General features: G+C 44.2%; 4 protein-coding genes across 5 annotated transcripts; 3 read left to right on the forward strand and 1 right to left on the reverse strand.

The window, feature by feature from the left end:
- The first annotated feature begins 1089 nt into the window (after window positions 1-1089).
- Window positions 1090-3446, forward strand: LOC127305436 (uncharacterized). Its single transcript, XM_051335854.2, has 3 exons — window positions 1090-1522; window positions 2343-2460; window positions 3182-3446. The coding sequence occupies exons 1-2, from the start codon at window positions 1152-1154 to the stop codon at window positions 2389-2391; spliced, it is 420 nt and encodes a 139-aa protein (XP_051191814.1). The 5' UTR covers window positions 1090-1151; the 3' UTR covers window positions 2392-2460; window positions 3182-3446.
- Window positions 3447-5680: 2234 nt separating this feature from the next.
- Window positions 5681-8267, forward strand: LOC127305435 (uncharacterized). 2 transcript variants are annotated; one of them, XR_011746239.1, is made up of 5 exons: window positions 5681-6088; window positions 6647-6765; window positions 7198-7393; window positions 7515-7715; window positions 7817-8267. XR_011746239.1 is itself a non-coding variant. In XM_051335853.2 (4 exons), the coding sequence occupies exons 1-4, from the start codon at window positions 5728-5730 to the stop codon at window positions 7649-7651; spliced, it is 810 nt and encodes a 269-aa protein (XP_051191813.1). In that variant the 5' UTR covers window positions 5682-5727; the 3' UTR covers window positions 7652-8267. The 2 variants fall into 2 exon arrangements, 1 of the variants encoding a protein (XP_051191813.1); XM_051335853.2 differs by having other exon boundaries at window positions 5682-6086; window positions 6648-6765; window positions 7515-8267.
- A 628-nt stretch (window positions 8268-8895) lies between these two features.
- LOC127305432 (uncharacterized) lies at window positions 8896-12351 on the reverse strand. The gene is made up of 4 exons (XM_051335849.2): window positions 12069-12351; window positions 11753-11966; window positions 10218-10395; window positions 8896-9532 (listed from the first exon to the last, which is right to left on the reverse strand). Exons 1-4 carry the CDS (start codon window positions 12301-12303, stop codon window positions 9140-9142), a joined length of 1020 nt encoding a protein of 339 aa, XP_051191809.1. The 5' UTR covers window positions 12304-12351; the 3' UTR covers window positions 8896-9139.
- Window positions 12352-12479: 128 nt separating this feature from the next.
- Window positions 12480-16257, forward strand: LOC127305433 (ABC transporter I family member 19). Its single transcript, XM_051335850.2, has 6 exons — window positions 12480-12754; window positions 13704-13864; window positions 14263-14314; window positions 14640-14776; window positions 15562-15648; window positions 15727-16257. Exons 1-6 carry the CDS (start codon window positions 12598-12600, stop codon window positions 16012-16014), a joined length of 882 nt encoding a protein of 293 aa, XP_051191810.1. The 5' UTR covers window positions 12480-12597; the 3' UTR covers window positions 16015-16257.
- Window positions 16258-17239: the final 982 nt, after the last annotated feature.

Consider the following 17239-nt stretch of genomic DNA (forward strand, 5'->3'; position numbering starts at 1 on the left):
CACCGCCGCCTGCGGTAACCGACCGGACGTGGCTCGAGGAGCAAACCAGGCCCCTACTGGCCCGGCCGAGCCCTGCAGGCTCGTGAAGCTCCCATGGCCACGCTGCAGTCAGCGCGCCGCCGTCCAGACCCCCGCAGCACAGGCCGCTCCGTCGCTCGCCGGAGACAAACACAGGGAGCCGTACCTAGCCCGCCCAGGCCCAGATGGGGCCCAAAGGGCCCAGATCCGGGCCAGGAGCGCGCCGCCGGCAGCTTCCATGTCGTCGCGCCGCCAAGTGGCCGCGCCGCCGCCATCAGGCCACCCAGCACCGCGCCGCCCGAGAGCCGCGCCGCCGCCGGAACGCAGAAGAACTAGGGAGCACCGCCGCCGACCCGCCGCCCCCGCCCGGAGAAGGAGCGCGCCGGGTAGAGGAGGGGCCACCGCCGCCGCACCGCCCGGGCTTTGCCCGGCGGCTCCCGCCGGCGGCGGCGACGGGGGAAGGGCGGAGGGGGAGGGTCGACGGGGACTAGGGTTGGGGCGCCCTGGAGCCGCCCGCGGGGGGAGCGACCCGAGGACGAGGGGGAAAAAAGGTTTCAGCAAGCATGATCAAATCCAGTTTTGTGTTAAAGCGATGATACATTCAGGTACTCATGTTTTTGTATTATCGATGTGAGCTACTGGGCTACAAATATTTGATTTTTATTTATGATACACATCTAGTATAAACTGTCAAAAAAGATTGTCTTTATATCTATTTGTGTTAAATACACTTGAAAACACTAGTTTGTAAAACTAGTATTCCAAACAAGTGTTTTGACAAGTGTTTTGGATGGTAGTGTTTTGGGTAGTGTTTAGGTTAGTGTGTAGGTGGTTACTGTTTTCACCCAAAACATCTCTCAAAACACTCCTTAAAATACACAAAAACTCTGGCAACGAATAAAGCCTGAGGGGGTTGGGCGCGCATGGCGGCCGGCCGGAGTTGAAGAGGAACCGGTGTCGGTCATGGAGAAAGGGAGGAACACGAGAGCAGCACGTACTACGTGCGTGCGATCCGGTAGTATCGCTAGACTAAGTCGGTTAAGTACCTCCATATATAACGTTACATGGACCGATGGACGTGACAGAATAATACAAGTGTTCAACACGGGAAGCCGATCGAGGGCGTCGTCGAGATGGACGACAAGCCTGCGATCCGGCCGAGATCCAAGCGCCGCCTTGAGCTTTCCTGTCCCGACGAGGCGGTGGCACCTCCGCCGGAACGCCGGAGGACTAGGCGCACCAATGGCACGGTTCGTCCGCGCGAGCGCGAGGCCCCCGCTCCCGCCTCGAGGGTTGCGCGATCTCCTTCTCCACCTTACGGCAAACGGGACTCGGAGGATGCAGCCGCGGCGCCGCCTCCTGCACACCGCGCCGCCGCCGAGGCCCCGGATCCTCCGCCCAAGCGCGACACCGCGTACGTCCGCACCGCGTACGTGCTCCGCAACCGCCACGTCCCCGATACCAGCGGCCGCGAGCCCTACATCCCCGCGCGCCACGAGAAGCGGTATACTCCATAATCTTTCTCATGTGTGCTGCAAGCTTTTCATCTGATTGATGAATACCGAGTCTATTCCATCGAATCCAATCGTCGCCGATTAATAATTATCGCCGCGGTTTTGCGTCGCTTCAGTAGCTTCCGGCTTCCATGTCTGAATTTTGGTCAGATTGATCTTGATTACTATGACGCAAAGTATATATAGATAAAAGACAACATCTATCACCAGCATATTGATGATACAGTATAGCACTCTATCTGTGCTTATAAAAACTGCAGTTTTTTTTTTTGTTTCTGCATACATCCACACGGTTAGAACATTTTCCTTAAAACTGCAACAAGGGGAAACTCAATTGAGGGAACCAAATCTGGTTGATTTCTATGGTATTTACTCCTTGAATCCCGGTTTGATTTGATCCTAACCCCTCTTCTCATAGGCTTACCATGGAGCTCTTGCATTCCTCTAGTTTTATTTTCATATCTCCATATTTCATCGTGGGGTTTAATTTAATGTGCTTGATATCTTATGTTTATATGACACAATTTAATGTCCTCAGCGTCTTCTCTTCAGTGCTTCTGTTAAGAAATATATGAGGCACAGTCTCTCACTAGTAACAGTAGCTGAGGTCCAAAATTGTTATCTGATGCAACTTATCACCTTTTGAGTTTCGATCTTTCAAAGGACCAAAACAAATATTTCATTCTATCAGCTTCTCTTCAGTGTGACAATAGCATTAAGTATTATTTCTGAATTGTTTGATGGACATGCGTAATCAAGAAATGTGCATTATGTTGACAATAGCATTGAATATTAATTCTGCTCTTCCAGGGACGAACTTAAGCATGATCGGCCATGCTCTTCCAGGAAAAAAACTTAAGCGAGAGGAGCCTTGGGGGCCCCAGCATGTGCACGTATGGCTTTGGAACACTACAACAGCATGAATCAGGTTTTGATCTACTTAAATTTGTATATAGTTCATAGTGCCGCTTAGTGGATGGGTAGTCATTCAGCATCTATATCACCAGATCTGGACGATTTTTCAGATTTACCTTTCTTTACATGGCTCAAAAGTTAATGTGCCGGTCTCAGCTGCAGAAAATGAGTCACGTCTGAACAAACTAGATAGTTCTGAATTGTACAATATCATTAAGCTTGAGACATAGCTTCTTTCTCCCACACGTGGTATTTCATTGCATGTCTGGACAAGTTCTGAAATTTCAACCGGATGGTAATGTTATTTTAGCTATGAGAACATCAGAGGAAGCCTGCACTGAGATGATATCAAAACGATAGCATCAGTAGTCGTAATAATCTATATGTAGTAGATGATTCCAACTTTAGTCTTTACACTGGATACTGTTGTTGTTAGTAGGACCAAGCTGCAAATTCCCACAGCCAAGGTCGTGTTAGATTTAGGCTTATTTGTTGAAAAGTGGCACGGCGACAGAGCTCATTTGATTTGAAAAGGTATGTGGGCATGCAAGCAGATATACCCACAAAGGAGAATGATATAGTTTCTAAGTTTACAGATTACATAGTGTGAAATGAGGCATTCCACGGGCTAAATTTGATAGTTCATAGTGAAATTCCAACTTTCTAACTCTATCCTGCTTATTAATTCATATATGCATATTTGGACCGCCTGTTGATATTTGTTAGTTTTGTAGGGGGAGGAGCATGAGCTGGTTAAAGCAGTGGGCGTCCATTCCTTTATCTGGTGTGGTGGGTGGTTGCATGCAAATTTCCTTGCTAGGCCTAAAGGTGCCAGCACCTGTGTTGATCTTGCTCCCAAGTACTTCTTTGCTGAGCTGGAACTTTTTTTTTTTTTTTGACCGGGTCTACGGCGGGCTTACGCCAGCCTGAACATTGATCAAGAACAACAAGAGTACATGGGATCCTTACAATATTTTAGAGGGAAGCGAGAGAGAGGGGGGGAGGAGAGCTTCAAGGGGGTTCGAACCCATTACACCAATTATTAAGAGTGAGGGAGGGGGAGGAGGTAGTACAGCGATGCGCCCACAACCTAATATCCTCAATGCACCTATGGGAGACAAGACTTAGGTCTTCATTCACGCCATTGAAAGTCTTGGCGTTTCTTCTCTTCCAGATATTCCAGGTGATGGCGGCGACGATTGTAGTCTCTTCAAAAGTCCTACACCGCATGGTCCGGAGGTCAGCGAGATTGGAGGGCCTCCCCGCGCTGAAGTCTGGAAAGAAGAAGGTCCAAACTTCCCAGGCGCTGAGCTGGAACTTAATGCATTTGGTCTGCATTGTGCTTCATGTGTCAAGATTGATTCCGGTTTGTTCATTAACTGAAGCTTTTCACTTGTAGTAGACGATTTCATTTTTTTGGGGGAGGGGGGCTCCTGCTGATTCATGTCTTCACACTTGCAGTTGAATCAAAGAACTTTGGTGCATGTGGAGTGTGCCCAGAAAAAATCATTCATCCTTTTGCTGGTGTATATCATGGTGCCCAGTCTCAACATATTCAGCCGAATGTGGAGGGGATGTCTACTGATGGAGATCAATCCATGTCAAGGGCCATGTCCATGGACCCAATCACCAGAAAGGGAGACAGCCTGTGGCTTGTGTTAGATGTATAAGTGTCAACTTCCATCACATACACACGAATTCGGTGGAGACTGCAGGTAGAAGAACTAGGAGGCTCAATACAATTGAACCATCTCGATCTAAAGCCTTCACATTATGCCGCAACACTTCTCATACCTTTAAACCGGTTTCTACTTTACCCCACACTGTTTTTCGATATTTCCTCAAAATAACCATTATTAGGTCACCATATGCTTCGAGAAAAAAAATGGATCAAGTTTTTCTCGAAGTACTAGTGGCCTAATAAACCGTTTTTTCTCGAAGTAGTTGTGGCCTAATAAATCGGTATGGAGGGAGTACTCCCTATATTTACAATTACCTCGCATTTGGATTTAGTCAAAATAAAAATTTCTAAAGTTTGACCGAAATCCATAATAAGTGTTTTGGTTTTAGTTCAAATTTAACTAAAAATAAATTAAAATCATGACCATTATTATGGATTGGAGAGTATTGTATTACAATGGTTATTAAGTACATTTTCATATTTTACGTATTTCTTATAGTGAATGTTCATATTTTCACTCCCTCTGTTAGACAAAGTTAAGACATGTTTCATGGAAGGATAGACTATTATATTTTTGTTAAACTTACAATTTTAACTTTAAGTAAACCTAGAATATTTTTAGATCAACAGGGATCACTCCCTGGCTTCATTTCATAGAAAATAAGCCAAATTTTACAGAAGTTCAAAGTTGCTAAAAAGGAAAACCGAAATTACCAAACTAATCTGCCTGTTTTTCAAAGATCACCGGAGAAATAGCTACCATCCCAGCTGTTCCCGAAATACCAGCAACCCCGAAACAGCAGCAGTATCAAAGGTTTAAACGAAACTAAGTACAAGTTTACTTAAAACTACAACTCAAAGTGCCCAAAACATGAAAGAACGGGACATCCTTCAGCTTCCCATCTGAATTCTCCTTCACGGACGACTCTCGGGAGGCACCGTTTCTTTTTTGCGCCTCTTCCTGAAGATTACATCACCACATGGATGTTGTGTGAATCACCAGGGTTGTCCAAGAGGTTTGCCCTTCCTTCATAGCTCGAGTTCCAGGAGGATATCCAGTCAAAGGTGGGGCATCTCACCCCACATGGAGGCAGAGTGGAGCTTTCAAATCGGATAGCAGCAGGTCCATGAATTGAGCCTCTTTTTTCCATTTTCTAGTATCTTGAAAGGTTTTTTCCAATTCCGAAGAAGAAAGTAAACCAGGCGCTAAACCTGTTTCAAATTGATCCAAGTAACCTTGTTAAACACAAGACTATTTCTAATAAGATTATCTCTAATAAGATTGGATAGCAGCAGGTTCATAGGTTTTGGGATTCCTCTAGCTCTAATAAGATTATCTCTAGTCATAATCTTTTTGAAATACACAGAGAGGTTAGTGGCTTCAACCTCACACAAAGAGGGATAGAGGCAGTTCTGGGAGAAGAGCCAGAGAAAAACTTAAACCCTAAGTGGAATGAATCTTAAGTTTCAAAATAGCAGGAAGATAAACCTAGTAGAATATTTAGGTAAATAAAAACGAACTCTAGTTTAGTCAGGTAAAAGGTACGGCTGCACCGTCGCAGCCAGGCAGCCGTCGTCTTCGTCCCGGAAGGCGTCGAGATGACGGGCCTCCATGGCAAGCGCGCCACCAGGGGATCCCGGAGATCCACACCCCTCGGGCGGTCCATGACCGAGGCGGCGCCTCCTCCGGCACGCCGAACCAAGCGCCGGCTCCTTTGCGGCGAACGGGATCCGGAGGACGTGGCCCCGGCGCCTCCTCCTCCCAAGCGCTCGCGCTCCCTTCCAGCTTACAGCGATCAGGGCCCGACGGATGTGAGCGTGGCCCCTCCTCCGGCGCCCCGCGCCAAGGCCCCGGCTCCTCCGCCCAAGCGTGATGAGAGCTCCATTCGCGCCGGTTGGCCGCCTACCACCGCGTACGTGCTCCGCAGCCGCCGCGTCCCTGCGCGCTACGAGGAACGGTATCTCTCTTACTATTTCTCCAGCCCCGCAACGCAATCAGTTCCTTACTTTATCTCCCTGCAGGGACGGAGCTATATGTACGGTAGTGGTGTACTGGTGTCAGCTGACACCAATGGAATGTGAAAAATCATTCACTAATTTTGCACTAATTATTGTTTATCCGTAAGAATGACACCAGTGATACAAAGGCTGACACCATTAGATTTGTTTTCTAGCTTCGTCCCTGTCTCCCTGTAATGTGTGCCTGACTGCTTTGTGCTTTGTACTTGATCGATGAATACTCAAGTGATTTATTTTTCTGGAAGAAGATACTGACTTGATTCAGTTCGAGTAGCATCTGTCTTCCTTGTGTGAATTTGGGGCAGAGCGATTTTACTGCCATGCTGACCAAATGATCAAACTTATCACCTTTTAAGTTTTGATCTTTGAAACGCCGAATACTCCTACTCCCTTCTATCAGCCTCTCTTCAATGTGATGGATTCAGTATTATTTCTTAAATTGTTTGATGAGCATGTGAAATCAAGAAATGTGCATGATGTTGGCATCTCTGCTCTTCCAGGGAGGAACTTAAGTATGATCGATCATGCTCTTCCAGGACAAAAGCTAAGCAAGATGAGCTTTGGGAGGCTCCAGCATGTGCACGTGTGGCTTTGGAACAATACAACAGCATGAATCAGGTTTTCATCTACTTAAATTTCTAAATAGTGCATAGTGCCATTCAGCATCTATATCATCACATGTGGATGATTTTTCAGATTTACCTTTCTTTACTACTACTATATGCTTAGAAGTTAATGTGCCGATGTCTTTTGCTGGAAATGAGTCACATCTGAGCAAACTAGATCATTGTGAATCGTACAATCTCGTTAAGCTCAAGACGTAAATTCTTTCTCACGTAGGTGGCACTTTATCGCATGTATAGGCATGTTCTGAAATTTCAGCCAATGGTACTTAAAATGTTATTTTAGTTTCGAGAACAGCAGAGGAAGGCTGCACTGAAATTATATCTTAATGATACCATCGGTAGTAGTAATAATCTAACTTGTATCCTGCTTATTAATTAATATATCCATCTTTGTACCGCCGTCTTATGGTTGTTAGTTTTGTAGGGGGATGAGCATGAGCTGGTTAAAGCAGTGGACGTTCATTCCTTTGTCTGCTGTGGTATGTGGTTGCATGCAAATTTCCTTGCTCGGCGTAAAGGTGCCAAGAACTGTGTTGATCTTGTTCCCAAATACTTCTTTGCGGAGCTGAATCTTGATGGATTTGGTCTGCTGTGTGCTTCATGTGTTAAGATTGATTCAGGTGTGTTGAATTATAGAAGTTTTACTAGTAGTATTTGTTGATAATCTAAAAAAAAAAAGTAGTATTTGTTGATAATATTCGAGGGTTTATGGTGCTTATGTTTGTGTCTTTACACTTGCAGTTGAATCAAAGAACCTTGGTGGCTGTGGAGAGTGCCCAGGAAAAATCAGGCACCCTGCTGATGGAACTTATCTTGGTGCCCAGGCTTGCCGTGAACCTGCTGCTGGTGGTGGTCTAGAAGTTGCGTTTAGCTTTTGAGTGCATTTTTTCCAGTTATGAACCATAGATAAGTGATCCTACTCAAATTGGACCCAGTGCTCAGGTAGTTCGCAAAAATATTGAATGGTGATGTCGCAAGCCGGTGGTTTCAGCGTTAGCAAATTCTGTCGCACGCCTCCTAACTTATTTTGTTTCTCATGGCAGCTGGCCATCATATGGAAGCGTCTGGTTTAAAAACCCTTGGGCTGTGGGGCTTTCCGCAAGATCTCTTGGTTTACAATGTGGGGATGGATGTCATTATCTTTGCGGCAATCGTGTTCTTTTCATGGTTTCCTTTCAAATCCAATTTCCAGCCGCGCATTCAATTCAACCAGGGTGCTTAGCCATTGTCTCGAGATCTCCCTCATTCTGGCAGGAAACAAGGGGAAACACGAGTCATGGAATGCCCCTGGCTCGTGTGTTTCGTTGTACATTCTTCGAGTTAACTAGGGACGCTATGTACATAATTTTTGTGGTTACTTGGAACACTAATCATGCATGGACGAAGAGCTAATCCCAGCTTAGACATGTCAATATTCGCATCTTGCTTGCAGTTTTGAGTAACAGGATATGTAATCTGGACCTAGTTGCCTAGTTGGAGTAATTATTGCTAAAACAGATCTCCCTAGATAGCTATTCTCACAGGGTGGTCACTGACCAGTAACATTTGTCTAAACTTTCGTAGACGATTTCCATCTTTATTAACAGTTTTACATACAATTTCCCTCACCTTTACTCTCACCACTAAAATCTGCCTACATGAGCCATCGTTAGTGTTGGGCAGTCTGCAGCCCTCCAGATGCAGATGGTCCGTCAGAGTTGTCAAGCTCGAAGAATCCCTGCAGTTACGAGTATTTATTCATTAACAGAGTAGACAAAGATACTCAACCGGCAGCTTTGTGAGTATCATAGGCAGAGTAGGAAGGATGTTGAACATGTTGTCCACCATTTTAACTTACAAGGCTTGGAAGATTTCTGGATTTAGGAATTTTAACAGGGGACAGTGCTTTTAAGACGGAACCCCAAAGATGAATATCTCTAGGTATGCCTGTAAATCCCTCAAATAAAGGTATGCTTGTAAATCCTCTAAAAAAGAATCTGTAAAACTGTAAAACCCCTAAAAAATTGTATGCCTGCAAAACCTCTAAACCAAGCAGCAACGAACTTCCCAAGCAATATGCACCCCAATTTCTCTAATATGAGGTTGGCAAAGAAGCAAGGTGCATTATATCTTCAAAAAAAAATTGAACACACAACTTAAAGCACTTCACAACATCAGCCAATAGAGGCATACAGCTCTCACGAAACGTTGGTTTACACAGACTCGGCATTCTAAACAGTCTTCGGAAGATGTATATGATGCCTCATCAGCAAAAAGATCCACGAAGACAAGTGTAGCGAGTGTCATTTACAACTTCTGTTAGTTGATTCCAACTCACAAACAAGATGATGCAATTATCTAGCCCTATCTATTTCTCTAGCCCTATCTCACTTCTCGTACTGCCCAAAGTACCTGCCTGAGATGGACATGAGTATGTTCAGCATTACAACTTCATCATCCATATCTGTCTTGTCCGCGAGGATGGTTGCGCACTTGCGCAAAAGCGACCTCAGCGAGGCACATGTCTCTGCGTCCAAGGGTGGCTGAACAGCAACACACAGTGCAAACAGCCACAGGCAGTCATTCCTTGATAGTGTATCAAAGCTTTGGATCATATCAGTGTAGTTTCGCAGTGTTGTAGCCCTTGAAACTGCGTCCATGTTGCGAATCATCGTCAGTGTCGGGTCAATCTGCATCTCGGGGCTGCTACCAGGTTTTAAAGAGTTCTTTGGCGCTCCCGATACAGATGGTCCGTCGGAGCTGTCAAGCTCTGAGAAAGTCTGCAGAGAAGAGTATGCATGCGTCATTACAGCAGACATGATTATCAACAGGCAGATAATGGCAAAAGAGATTATCACGAAAAGTTACTCTAATTGCACTGACTTCAAGCTAAAGTCTTCCAAAAGACGCTCAACACACTATTGTGCGTGCAAAAGGTAATGTAGTAAGGTAGTTGACCATGCAGTTCTCCATTTTTTAACTTGCAAGGCATGGAAGCATTCTGAATTTAGAAATGTTAACAGGTGACAGTGCACAGTGCTGCTAACGTCAACACCAAGATGACTATCTCAACTTCATGCTTATCAACCAATTATGCAAATGGGAATACTTACACTCCATGCTAAAACATCGCTGTGAAGGATTTTGCTACCTACAATCTAACATCCCTAAAACTCTACTGGTAGTGCTTTAAAAAAAACTCTACTGCTAGTTAGCATAGTAGAAGGGTACCCATTGAGATCTGAAACGTTTGGGGCCTGTGCCATTAAGATTTGAGAGCTTGACAAAAAGAAATATTCCAAATTGTTCATGCATCAAATTAGCTATGTAACTACAATTATATTATTTTACTTCAAATAGCAGTGAAGAGACACACAGAGTGTTGCCTTCATGTCGATAAATACAAAAATGAACAAAGTTATTATGTCGTTAGGCATGCTAGTAGGTTTAAATGGCATAGCTTACCAGCCTTGTCTCTGAAAAATATGTTATAAACGAGTCCTCCCACTCCTTTGATGCACACAAATCAGGTGAACACTTCGGTATGTCAGGAATTTCTGGCATATAAGGTGTTTGCTCCTTTCTAGCTGCACCCAAATCTATCTTGGCCACCTTCACTCTAGGAATTTGGTTAGCTTCCCACCTGTAAAACATATTCAATAGGATAATCATTAAAGCAATAATGGTTTTGCATCAAAAATACAGGTGGCCAAATGTTTACCAACAGAAGAATAACATTCAATTTTTGTGGTGCCAGCAATCCCAGACAGACAGATATTTTGCAAGTGGAAATCAGCGATAGCCCTCACATCTAATTTTCTCTATTTGGCAGAGGAAGCAGTTTTCTATTATGTGTAGGCCATATAGATACTCTGAGATATGCAGATACAACATTATGCAATAGAACTGGATCAGCAGAACAGAAGTATTGGAAGAACAAAAGCAAATATGATGAGATGACATCCAAATAAGATCACAACATATAGTTGAGATATTGGATACAGGTGAGTCATTTGAGAGTGAAAGGATCCCAAAATTCATGGCCTGAGGAAAGGAGAAATGAAATGGGAACCTGCCGATTTTTTTTCCTATGTGCTATTATATTGCTCAAGCACCAAATGTAAGCTCTTACATATTGATCTGGTGACTAATATTACAAAGTTTGCACTTCAAACGTCTCAGCTTTGAGTATTACTATAACAACTCACAGAATATGGATCCCCATAAAATATATGAAAAACCACTGCATGCATAAACACTAACTTCAAACAATAGTTTGGCTGCATAGGCACAGTTGTCACTTTTTGAAAGACACCCTTTGTTATCAATATTATTTATATTGTTCATACATCTATGCAGTCAGTGAAGAGAAAATAATATCATTCTATTTTCTTAAGCCTAGGTTGTTTCTGCTCAAAGCTTCAGTGAGAAGAGTTGCTAAAAAGTTGATAGCAATGAAATAAAATCCTTGGTGGCAAAATAGACTAAGAGGTGGGAAAAAACATATGTATTACAATTGTAGTGTTTACTAGTTTTAGGCAATAGTGAATTTTGGAACAAGACTTGCAAAAAGGCAACCAGGACTGCAAATTATTCTTCTTATAACTTAGATTACAAAGATTTTCACAGTAGTTCCGGGACAAGACTACGGTTCATGAGAGCTAGAGCTTCCATGGAGCAAGTAAACTTTATCCAACAGAATTCCTATACAAATTATGATAATGATTTTGATTCTTGCAGCAGATATTTAAATAGTACCAAAAGAAAGCAAAGCTATTCAGTGACCACCAAAATTACGAGACAAAACCATGAAAGCACATCAATGATACCAGTAACCTATTCAACGGTGAAATCAGGCAATTATATGCTTCAAACAGTTATCAGCAGCTCAGTCGGCATAAACATTCACCACATAATGACAACATGAAATGCGCATACACGCACAGTTTGAGGACCTTGTAGACCCAACCAATCAACCCAGAACAATGAGCAAAGCATACCTGACACGCCGGAGATACTCAAAACCATCTAGCGGCTCGCCGGACTCGAAATCAGGCTCCCCATCAACCGCAAACGCAGGCTTCAGAATGCCGTCATAATCATCATCACTGTCATCTTCATCGTACTCCACACCTCCACACTGATCGAACGGCTCCCCAATCGCCTGATGAGCCCCGGAATCCCCATTCCTCCACGCTCCCATCTCTGTCGCCTCTACAACATCACAACAAAAAACAAGAGTACCAATCAGTAACTGAACAACTAGACCTAGAAAGCTGGAGGGCCGACCGGCCAGGAGGAGGACGAGAGCCGTACCGGAGAACTGCGGCGCCGCAGCCTTCCTCCCGCCCCCGGACGCCCGCCTCCCCCTCCTGCTCGCCGGCTCGTCGGAGGCAAGGAGCCCTTCGTAATCCCCGGAGAAGCCCGCGGCGGCGAGGGCGGCGAGCGCCTCGCCCCACCGCAGCGCCTGCGCCTCCGACGACGGCGCGCCTCTGAGCGCCTCGAGCTCGTCCCTTGTGTACCTCGTCATCCCGGCGGCCAGCACCTCCATGGCTGGCGGCGGCAACTGAGCACGAAGGGTTTGAGCTTTTTTTTCTCTCGCTCGGCTGGGCTCGTACTTGGAGAAACTGAACTGGCGTCGCCTGTGGGCCTTATGGGCCTTTAGTGGGCCTTGCCGACGAAGCCCAGTGATTCGAGCGGTGGGCTGTATAAAACGCGCGAGCGGCGACGCGGCGGGCACAGAGCCGCAGACAGAGCCAGTGACCAAACGTTCGCACCAACTACCCGGAGCCTGACCGGAGCGAGAGGGGAGATCACCCGCCGCCGGCGAGACCCGCCAGGGGAGATGGCCGGAGGAGAGGGAGACGAGGGGTGGAAGAGGAGCGGGATCGAGGTGAGCACCCTGCAGTTCGGCTACGACGGGCAGGCGCCGCTCTTCGCGCGCTTTAACCTCCGCGTCGCCCCCGGCTCGCGCTGCCTCCTCGTCGGCGCCAATGGATCCGGTAACGCCTGTCCCTAGCGCCTAGAAGAACCACGATACTTTCCTAGTTTCTGCGTGTATGCGATGATCGTATAGTTCGGGCTTCTTCTGGTGGGATATGTAGGACGACGCCGGTGTCTTGTGGGTTGGCTGTCTGTCAAATGGTTCAGGTACAGATGCTTAGGGGGGTGATTTTGGACTCGGGTGATATGATTGGTGTTTCTTTAATCTTAATTTGTTTACAGTTGTTCTAAGAAATGTAAATATTCTGCAATTGTATGTTTTTATCGAAGTAATTTGCATGTGATGTGCTCTTCGGTTTAAATAGTCTCAGTTTTGAGGGGATGGGGTGCTGCAGTTAAAATGTTGGGATTCCGATGGGGGGGGGCGATGTATGACATGTGCAGTACACTTCTTCTTTAGTTGGAGCTGATATATGACATGAACAGAACTTTGTATGCAACGTAGCTAATTATACTAGGTGTGATTAAAAAGCACCAAAATGCAGTGCACTGGAATGAATGATTTGGCTTGGAAATACTTTTTTTTCGTCATATTGAACGTATGTGTTCCATCAGGGTCTGGGCATCTCCTGCCTTTATCATATAGCTTGAAGGAGGTAAAGCTGTGGGATCCAGTGCCTTGTTTCCTATGTTAGTTGTGGGCTTTTTGCCAAGGATTTTGCCAACATCGGTTTTAAGCACTTGTACTGTTATGTCATGTGTGCCATATTTTTATTGAAGATTACCATCTCTGGAGTTTGTCAAAATAACTGTGCTGTACCAGTAGATCGCTATGTCAAATTCCAAAAAGGGGTGCTGCCATAACAGAAGAAATTATTATTCCATTTTGGATTAATCTCTGTGAATGCGTGTACAGTAGTACATTGTTGCTGATATATGTTATGTTCTCATTTTGGGTGAGCAATGCCTTGTACACCAATTTATGTGCCAGTTTATGTCGAACTGCAGGCAAGACCACTCTCTTGAAGATCCTTGCAGGGAAACATATGGTTGGAGGACGGGATGTTGTCCGTGTTCTTAATGGTTCTGCTTTTCATGACACACAGTTCGTGTGCAGCGGCGATCTTTCCTACCTCGGGGGTTCTTGGAGTCGAACGGTTGGTTCAATTGTAAGTGTCCGCTCTGTTTACTTGCTATAAGAACTAGAAATTTAGCTTTTTCTTTGTTTCTTCAGTGTTGCTGTTTGTGTAACAGAGCATTTAGTCTTTGCAAATGGGCTTTCTTCATAAAATCTCACAGGAGCCATTTTTTAATTCACCAATGGCAGCTAAAATACAATAGTGGCCTTTGTCCATATTGCTGCAGTATTTGTAGATCTTGTAGGTGCTTGACTCAATATTGTAGCTGAAGTTATCTTTTTGCAAAAATAAAATTGTTAGAAGATTTATATTCTCTATTTCTTTAATAAAGAATTGATTTACGACCAGTTTGTTGAAAGTTCATTTTATGCCGTGCTTGATTTGTCAGAGCAATGTCTTTATTTCTTACATACAAGTAACTTTCGTAGGGTGATGTTCCACTACAAGGCGATTTCTCTGCTGAGCACATGATTTTTGGAGGTATTCTACACATACTGCTCATTGTATCCAATTATTGGTTTTCTACTGGATGAATAATGTGCACAAATGCTTTTTTGTCCTTGAATTTATCTGATATCCATTGATCATTCAAGCATTTCTTGTAGTTCAATCAGTTTTTCTTAAATTAAATTATGTATTAATCAATGGTGCTTCCACATTTTTTGTTTATTTATCAAGTTCTGTGTAATCACTTCAGCTTAAATGCACTGAAGTCAGTGTTACTATCAGTATTATAGTTAAGTAGTTAATGCTATCGACAGTACATGTAAACGCACATTTCTTCTTTACCCTGAAACACGAACAGTTGATGGGGTTGATCCTGTTAGGCGAGAGAAGCTGATTGATCTATTAGACATTGATCTGCAATGGCGCATGCATAAAGTTTCAGACGGACAGCGCCGCAGGGTACAGATTTGCATGGGTCTTCTTCATCCATACAAGGTGACTTTATGTTAGTTTTCTTGTAGGTTATACTGGTTTACATTATTGACTACTACCCATGCTATGCTGTTCTAAATACCAAGTTAGGCACGACTTGTTCCGATAGTTCCTTCTTTGACTATTCTGAGCATTTCCCGATGTATTATTTTGCTTGGACAAAACAATGGGTTCGTATACCATGCAATGGCCAAAGGGTTGTGTTGGCGTAATCTAGTGCAATTTAAAGCACAGCTACATGATTAGGTGGAATTAATCTGATTGATCAATGATCTGTTGACCCAAATAAACTACCTGTTGTATCTGTCATCTTCCCCTTAAAATTAATCCTGAAGCTGCCACTATCATGTCTTCGCTATCAGTAAGTGTTGATTGAGTTAGAACGAGTCTGCTGTTAGTGACTTCAGTCAATTGTGCAAAGTTCTTCTCCACTGACTTCGGAGGAGAAAATGGGGTTTTCATTGATGACTCAAGATGGACGTCCGGGTATTATCCTGGCAAATTCATCAGCTTTGTGATCGATGCCACGATAGCTCTGTTATGAGTCATTTTGCGGGTGGAAGAGGAAACGTCTATTATTTAGCTAATTTGCAGTTTGACAAAGAAAGATGTATAGAGCCTAGTTTGTTTAGAGGGTCACCAACATCTGCTCTGTTCCTTCGAATAAGATGTTCGTAGTTTACTTTAAACTGGGTCGCACCTAAACACATTGTTCTGAAGGTTAAATTTGGTATAATGTAATTGTAGTACCGAAGTTTGTTTCACTAAAACATTTGATACCAATGCAGGTACTCTTGCTTGATGAAATCACCGTCGATCTTGATGTCGTGACCAGGATGGATCTCCTTGACTTCTTCAAGGAAGAGTGTGAACAGGTAACAGTTTCAGCTCCCTCTAGCTTTCTTCTCAGATATGTGTTTTCCTGATTGCATAACGCGGAAGGTTCGTCCCAGAGAGAAGCTACAATCGTCTATGCCACCCACATATTCGACGGACTTGAGACATGGGCCACCGACATTGCGTACATCCAAGAAGGAGAACTCAGGAAATCCGCGAAATACTCTGACATCGAGGAGCTAAAGACTGCCAAGAACCTGCTGTCGGTCGTGGAGTCATGGCTCAAATCTGAGACCAAGCTCCCAAAGAAAGAACCTCCGCGCGTTGAGAGCCAGCCCAGGCGCTCCTCCCCGTTCGACGCCTCCCCTTTCCGAGCATCACGCCACATGGCCTACTACCGGTGATGATCGCCAGCACCTCTACTCCTATTCTGGTGTCATACGGCTCTGAAATATGTCATTTCATTTATGGCCATGTCCCCTTTATATGCCAATGTATCTGTATATTAAACAAGGCAAGCTTAATTACGCCTATTCATCCCATATTTTACTGTACAAACATTAATTCAGTCTCTGTCTTCCTGTGAGAAAGTCTCCATGTATGTTGCCAAAATTTCCTCGTTTATCATGAGAGAGCAAAGTGGCAAAGTGTACCAGTCTCCTCTTCACGCCCATAACTCATGTAGCCACTTCACTGTGTGTACATTGCCAAATCTGCAGCCAGTGTGTTCAGCTGTTCAAACTCTCAATTTCTGCTCTGGTAATAAAGCTAATTATTCCATTGTGACTCTGAATAAATGTGCTACCAGCATTGATACTCTTTGTTTGCTTGCTGTAGAGCATGTGCTCTCCAACGCGTGCAGTTGCAAGCGCCAGTTGCGGAGGAAGACGGGACGCGTTATGTGGTTGTGCTGGCTTCCGTTCCTCTGTCGCTTTCCACTTGCCACATTTGCATATCCTCTTATCTTTTTTACTAGTTCTTGCCTGTTCCAAATCAGTCTTATCATTAATCTAATCCCTCTAACTTTAATCTAGTGATAATATATCTAAACTGACCGTGACATGCTCCACATGGAAACGAGTCAATGTGCATATGCAGGGACAGTCTCTGTCGCTGTGATTATATGTTGCCAAGCATGCAATCCTGACTGACATTGACTTCACTAATCACGGGAGATCGCCGGTTTAATGGTGGGATTTACTAATCAAGTAATCAGTGAGCAGATTCGTTTAGGTTTGTTTTTTGAACGAACGGCTAGCAGATGATTTCAACTTGAACACCGGCCATAGCTAGAAAATCGTTCTACTAATATATTATGCTTACGGTGCCTCTACATCCTCTAGTCTAAACATTTTTGTGGTCTTATTTGTTGCCTTCACAAAGCACATGTGTAATTTTCCAACTTTATCTTTGTATACGGGCATTTGATGGTTTTAGGCTTTTTTGCTGTAATGATAACACTTCATATAGGTTGTTTCTGTAGTTGCCAACACTTCTTTTGAGGATTGTTCCCAGGAGTGGTTGATTAGAAATAAATTTGGGGCTTTGATTCCAAAGAATTCAATTAACTTTAGATGATTTTGATCCTTACTGTCTTTGTTTTCTATATAATTCATTTGATTTCAGAGT

The sequence above is a fragment of the Lolium perenne genome, chromosome 6 (genome assembly GCF_019359855.2).
Source record: "Lolium perenne isolate Kyuss_39 chromosome 6, Kyuss_2.0, whole genome shotgun sequence".
Classification (NCBI taxonomy): domain Eukaryota; kingdom Viridiplantae; phylum Streptophyta; class Magnoliopsida; order Poales; family Poaceae; genus Lolium; species Lolium perenne.

Excerpts from the sequence above, each read along its gene's own strand:
- LOC127305433 (XM_051335850.2), top strand. The coding sequence starts at position 12,598 with ATGGCCGGAGGAGAGGGAGACGAGGGGTGGAAGAGGAGCGGGATCGAG. Across the intron at positions 13,865-14,262 it reads GTCGAACGGTTGGTTCAATT|GGTGATGTTCCACTACAAGG; the intron begins GTAAGTGTCCGC and ends TAACTTTCGTAG. Across the intron at positions 14,315-14,639 it reads TGAGCACATGATTTTTGGAG|TTGATGGGGTTGATCCTGTT; the intron begins GTATTCTACACA and ends AAACACGAACAG.
- LOC127305436 (XM_051335854.2), top strand. The coding sequence starts at position 1,152 with ATGGACGACAAGCCTGCGATCCGGCCGAGATCCAAGCGCCGCCTTGAG. Across the intron at positions 1,523-2,342 it reads CCCGCGCGCCACGAGAAGCG|GGACGAACTTAAGCATGATC; the intron begins GTATACTCCATA and ends CTGCTCTTCCAG.
- LOC127305432 (XM_051335849.2), bottom strand. The coding sequence starts at position 12,303 with ATGGAGGTGCTGGCCGCCGGGATGACGAGGTACACAAGGGACGAGCTC. Across the intron at positions 11,967-12,068 it reads TGCGGCGCCGCAGTTCTCCG|AGGCGACAGAGATGGGAGCG; the intron begins GTACGGCTCTCG and ends GTGATGTTGTAG. Across the intron at positions 10,396-11,752 it reads GAGTATCTCCGGCGTGTCAG|GTGGGAAGCTAACCAAATTC; the intron begins GTATGCTTTGCT and ends TATGTTTTACAG.
- LOC127305435 (XM_051335853.2), top strand. The coding sequence starts at position 5,728 with ATGACGGGCCTCCATGGCAAGCGCGCCACCAGGGGATCCCGGAGATCC. Across the intron at positions 6,087-6,647 it reads CCTGCGCGCTACGAGGAACG|GGAGGAACTTAAGTATGATC; the intron begins GTATCTCTCTTA and ends CTGCTCTTCCAG. Across the intron at positions 7,394-7,514 it reads ATGTGTTAAGATTGATTCAG|TTGAATCAAAGAACCTTGGT; the intron begins GTGTGTTGAATT and ends TTACACTTGCAG.